At 35.6% G+C, this 6065-nt stretch overlaps 1 protein-coding gene across 2 annotated transcripts in view; it reads right to left on the bottom strand.

The window, feature by feature from the left end:
- The window catches only part of LOC102670800 (growth arrest-specific protein 2-like), a 33205-nt gene that overhangs the window by 16661 nt on the left and 10479 nt on the right, over window positions 1-6065 (bottom strand). Inside the window, exons 1-2 of one of the 2 annotated variants that reach the window (XM_031509560.1) lie at window positions 4446-4733; window positions 384-819 (exon numbers count right to left, since the gene is read on the bottom strand). In XM_031509560.1, the coding sequence (XP_031365420.1) occupies window positions 384-603 (220 nt within the window). In that variant the 5' untranslated portion in view covers window positions 604-819; window positions 4446-4733. Of the gene's footprint in view, window positions 1-383; window positions 820-4445; window positions 4734-6065 lie in introns of those variants that run through there. The other variant, XM_006613721.2, reaches the window with a different exon arrangement.

The raw sequence follows: 6065 nt of genomic DNA on the forward strand, positions 1-6065 counted from the left end.
TAATTAATTTCTTATATATTACAAACCATTGCATCATATTGTAACACAAATTACGAAATCCCAATTAAATCGTCTATTCAAATAACACAACCATACTCTCAAACTTTGTACAATCTTCAAATCAACCAATCCCCTCAAATCTATTCAAATATCAAATGGAGGCAAAAACACACATAACACCCACCCCGTATATCCTCAAACAGAAGAATTCCATGTCACAAACATTTTATAGAAACACGCCATTCCGTCTTATCTTTCTCAATTACCAGAACACGCATACATACACACACACATACACACCGCACCCCTTCCAAATCTCTCACACCCCTAACATCCAGCAAAAGACGGTAAATCTCCCGATATAAAATCAGACAGCTACTCACTCAACGTTTTATTGATCCAATCGGCCAGGTCCTCCTGCAACGGCAGCAACTGTCTGCTCTGTGCCGAGTGCAGACGCTCGTGATAGAACTCGGCGTACTCTTCCTCTTCCGGCGAGGGCCTGGGCACATCGGCTCGATTGAACACGGTGACCGAGGAGGGTCCCCAGCTGCTTCGATAACGGTTGTGCTGCGAAGACGGGAATCGATTGGCGTACGACATCCTGAGGAAGGAAAGGATGATTGGTCCCGGTGGCCAGCACCGGCGCCCCACTTCCTCTCGTCGATCCTCCACCAGATCCTCCTTTTATCGCCTTCGTGTGTTCCTCTTCTTCTTTCTTCTCTTTTCCTTTTTCTTTTTGCGCCGCAGATTCCTCGACTACCACTGAAGAGCCCCGGCGACGCCGTGCGATCCGGCACGTCTGTCGATTACGCGAGCCTGAAAAGCAACAAAATCCTCTCTTGGTCTTGCGTCTTATCGTGTCTCTCGTCTTAATGTGGCCTCCGCTGGATCGTAATCCTTTTACGAGGCAAACGATCTTGACGAGACCGTGAAAGACTTTCCGGATGTAAAACGAGGGATGAGATAAGGGTAAGGGATGAAAAGTCGGTTGTTGATTTAAAGAATTCTTCGATGCGATACGAGAGGTCGATGTCGAGACGATTATAGGAGCAGATTGCACGAAATTTAAACGAAATCGGCGGAATTCCCTTTGAGTCTCTCTCTTGCAAGAGATCGTACGCTGTGTAATAAGGTCCACTTTCTCTTTTAATCATAAAGAATAATAGGGAACGTATGCCAAATAAGGCACGTGGAGTTAAAGGGTTAAAGCGAGATTTACGTGTATCACGATGTTTATTCGTATCATTATATAACGTATCTTTTATATGTAAAAGATTGGAATAATTGTTTTATTTTATAAGGAAAAAAAAATATTGAAAAAGTGATTTTTCCTCGAATCAAAAAGTATTCGAAATATGAAAAAGATTATTATGACGCTGCTATTAAATCATTAAGTATATATCGTCAAAAAGTTTAAAACAATTTGCGAGTATGGAATCAAACTATTTTCGCATATTATAGCGGGTTTAATATGGTATAAATTATGGGAGGGATTAAAACGATACAGGAACGATGCCGGAAGACGCGTGTACTTACACGAACAGTAACCATAAACGGGATAAGAGATGCTGGTCGAGAGATTTCCGACACGAATGACTGGCAGCAAGGAAAACGAGCCTCGAGTGGCGTTTTCGGGAATGAATGGATTTTATGTTAGAAGCTGTTTATAGGATCCAGCCAGACAATGTTTCATAATAACCTTGAAGGGGATGAGACTGCAGCTTCTCGATTTAATAATGCGATGCTGCGGGTTCGATAAATAGCGTGGATTTACGATTGTACAAAATGTCTCACTTACAATATATATCTGATATTATTACTTATCCTTTAAAGAAAAAATTTAAAAAAAATACTCAATATTTGAATCCAAAATATAAAAGTTATAGCCAAATAATCATTATTTTATTTTTAATATTATTCAATTAAAAATATCATTGCCAAAAATAATAGGCAGGCAGACAAGTAAAAATTTCGTGCAAAATATTTAACAATCGAAACGTTAAAAATAGTGACCGTAATTGTTAGATCGCGATTCGAGGAGTGGACATAAATTTCCACAAGGCTCGTGTTCTTCCACTGTCCACAAACGCCTCTGTATTTAAACGACATTTGCCGCTATTAACATTCATCGGCAGCCCCCAAGGAACGCGAGAGAGACGTCTTACGCAGAAGCATCGCGATTTTGCTGAATCCGCGTGGGATTCGAACGATCGGCCATAGAAAAATGCAAGAATAAAAAAAGATCGAACTAAAAAGAAAGAGAGAAAAAGAGAGAGAGAGAGAGAGAGAGAAATAAAGCTAAATCTTCATAAATCCTTTCGATTTTCCACGGAGGACACTGTCGCCTCTTGATGACGCAAATGCAACAAACATGGTCTGATGCAAGCGTGCAATAGAGGTTAGCGGATACATACGAATCGATGAAATGAAAATCCGAATAATAGTCTGGCGATCGACAAGCGTACAAACCTACGTGTGTCCTTCGACATCGATCTATTAACGCTCTGTCGTTGGCTGTTCGACGTAATGCAATCCGTTGTAAACAGGTGACGACTCGACCGCGTGTCCAGGTAACATTATTCGTTTCTTTTACACATTTCTTTTCCACTTTTGCGTGGATATACGTGATTCGTTAACGCAATTGCGGACGGGTCACGTGGTGTCGCGTGTGTCGCTTCTGGTATTTGGAAAAGCGAGAATTGTAAATGACGAGTGCGATATCGAGTAGAATTTGTAAACACGTCGACTTGTTTTATTGCGAAAAAATTAATATTTCTTTTTTTTATTTTATATAAATAATTAATCTTGCATCGAATATATATATATTATTATCAATGATAATAACGTTGAATAAATCTAGAGAATTGAATTTTGTTATAAAGTTACGTTTATTAATTATTCACGAATTATTAATTATTCTTTCAATATTGAACGATTAAGTTTCACCTTGCATTTATCAATAACAGCAATTCAATGTTGCAGTTCGAAATGATCGAAACAAGGTGAGCAACTTTTTCACAGAAACAAACCACGGAAATCCCCACAAAAATATCGAATTTAAGATGACAGTGGAACATCGATTATTCGGATAAACTGGGGTCGTTTCGATGAATCGATGATAAACCCCGATAATAAAATTTATTGATAACCTAGACAAAAATGTACAGATAAAAGTGATAGTGAAATTTACACAATTTCAAAAAAAAATTATTCGTATTTCATTTATAAAAAAATGAAAAACGTTAATCTTTCTCGATACGTCTATATATTATCAACGGTTTAACATTTGGGAAATTAATATTCCTACGAATCACGAAGTAAATGAGAAATCTAAACGATATTGATACTTCCATATAAAATACGTTTTAATGCACTTATTTTATGGACAGAGAGAATTCTTAATTATTATCGAGTTCTCTCATAGGTGACACGAGAACGTGGGCGGCAGATATCAGCTCGAGTCTCGTGATAGAGTTGTTCGTAAATCAAGCAGCTGGTGATCGATTATTACCGGCGACAGCTGGCCAATTAATAGCGTTTTCGCGTTATCGTGACAAATGGAGCAGAAAAGCGAACATGTCGGCTTCAAGGTAAGTCGATGCAACAGGAATCGAATCGAGTTCGCTGTATTTACTTTGCCTCTTAATTTATGCGTACATCCGCCATGTCGGTGTTCTTCTTTTAGAAGAAAATTCCATAGAGAATAACGCGGGAGAAATTGGAAATCGGAAATCCGTCCTTTTACATCGTATAAATTGGACGATAAGTATATTGTTTATAATATTTCGTGAGTTTTTCATATTACGATTGGATTAATCGGGCAAGATAATTTTTTTGCTTGAAAATATTTTAAAATTATTTATCTAGCAAATCGAACAAATTTATTAACAAATATGTTAAATTTTTAAGTATTTGAATGGATAACATTTATTAATTTTTGAGAAATTGTAAAGTTAAGAAAATATATAAAATAGATGGATTCTTTATGAGAATTGTATGAATTGCATGATATTGCAACTGATCTTGATAATAGTCTAATTTTCAGATAGAAGTAATCTATGTTCAAACTCCATTTGAAGGTTATTCTACTAATTATACCATATAACGTAAATTTTCATGATTATCAGTCAGCTGATAACGCGTAACAAACAACTACCAGGCAATGAATAATTTTAAAAATCCAACTTTTGTACAGAATTATATATTCCATAAACATTTATGAACAAAAATAATAAGAATTTAGTACATATTCACGAATAAATAATTAAAATCTAATATTTCCAGAATTGATATCGACCAACGAAAAAAAAGAAACTTCCAATCTGATCCCATATCTCTTACACTTTCTCAAACTTTTCCAACTTCCCGAACGACTCGATCGCCAATGTATCCACAATCCCCTCAAACCCAACAACAAATATAATTCACAACCATCTTTATACCTCTTTAATCACCGTGAGACAGGAACTCTATCCACCACATATTCTTTTACCCGATCCGTTCCAACATGCACTCACGTCCTACGATCGAGCAGCACCCATGCCACATCACGACGGGGCATCCGTCGATTCCCAAGTTCAATCAAAGGAATAACCACGAAACGATCGAATGCCCGTAAAACGATTTCGTTCTTGCGACGTGGCCAATCAATTTGGCACGGGACACGCGTGATCCTCGTCCACAGAATGACACAAAGCTGAACGATTCGCGGCAACGAAACGTATGTTTACAGCCTCCGTGTTCCGAGGGATAATCGTCGAACACTGTCGAACATCGCGAGACGACAGCACCCACGCTAGTAAATTATGCCGATTTTAATTAAAGACTTAACGCGCACGGAACCGCGATGAATTGGAAACGCGGCTTATTGTTGTAGTAACGTCGACTAACGTCTCTCTTGCAATTAAATTTTCGAATGTGTCACTTTTCGCTACTCGACTTTTTTGTTTTGAGAAAATTATTATAGACAATCACTTTCAAATGAAATTCTTCTTCTTTTCGAAAAATATATATTTTTAGGGGAAATTCTCGAGAGTTTTAGTTAAGATGTAATTGTAAGCTCAATGATTGTATTCCTAACCTATAGAGAGAATAATTATTGAGAATTTTTATTTTTAAATATAATTCTGTTATTAAAATAGAATTGTTATTGAGAAACGCGAGAATTTTATTGTATTCTTATATTTGAATTTGTGATGTTAGCTTGCTCATAATATATTTTTTTTTAATATTGAGTTAATATATGATGTATGTGATTATACATAATTATGTGTCTAGATATCAATCTGTTAATTTTAATTTGTTTAATTAATAAAATTATTATTCGCGTAAATTTAAATTCTCGTTGAATTTAAAATTCAAGAAAAATATTCGAAGAACGGATATAGCTTACACAGGATCAAAAGGGAAGATCGTATTAATTGTTTGCTCGTTCATTGTGAGAAAGGGGAAAAATTTCTGCAAACATTCCTCCATTAACATTTCGTTATTTTCTTGGAGCAAATGATGTAACAAAATGGGTAAACGTTACGATGCATCGAAATTCCAGTAAAATTGATTTGGCGAAAGAAATTTATAGAACAATAGTTTTCATTCCTTAGAAAATTACGAATGCATTATTTTATTTGGATATATTCTCACTGTATAAGAGTATTCGTTGTAAAATTTACAATTATTCGAAATATAAAAAAAATACAAAATCTAAATTTATTCTGCAAATGGACCTCATGAATTATAAAATTTCATTAAAAAAAAAATTGTTTTATTCAAATCTCATCTTTAAACTCGTAATTACAACGTGATACACTTTTACAAACAGAGTGGAAATAAATTGATATCAAATATTAAATTTAACGCGTAATTACTACACGCATCTCGACAAATTAGTTTTAATTGCTTCTAACGCGATACGTTTAAGATCACGTTAGTTCGTAATTCGAAAGTGCTGAATCGTGTGCGCACACACAGTTGAGAATCACTTTCAGAATTCGAAATTAAACTTCTCCACTCTTCCTTTATAACCAACTTTTCATATACCATCGTAACTTAATTTTTTTTTTTTT

This window comes from Apis dorsata, unplaced genomic scaffold (genome assembly GCF_000469605.1).
Source record: "Apis dorsata unplaced genomic scaffold, Apis dorsata 1.3 scaffold_162, whole genome shotgun sequence".
In the NCBI taxonomy this organism is placed as follows: Eukaryota; Metazoa; Arthropoda; class Insecta; order Hymenoptera; family Apidae; genus Apis; species Apis dorsata.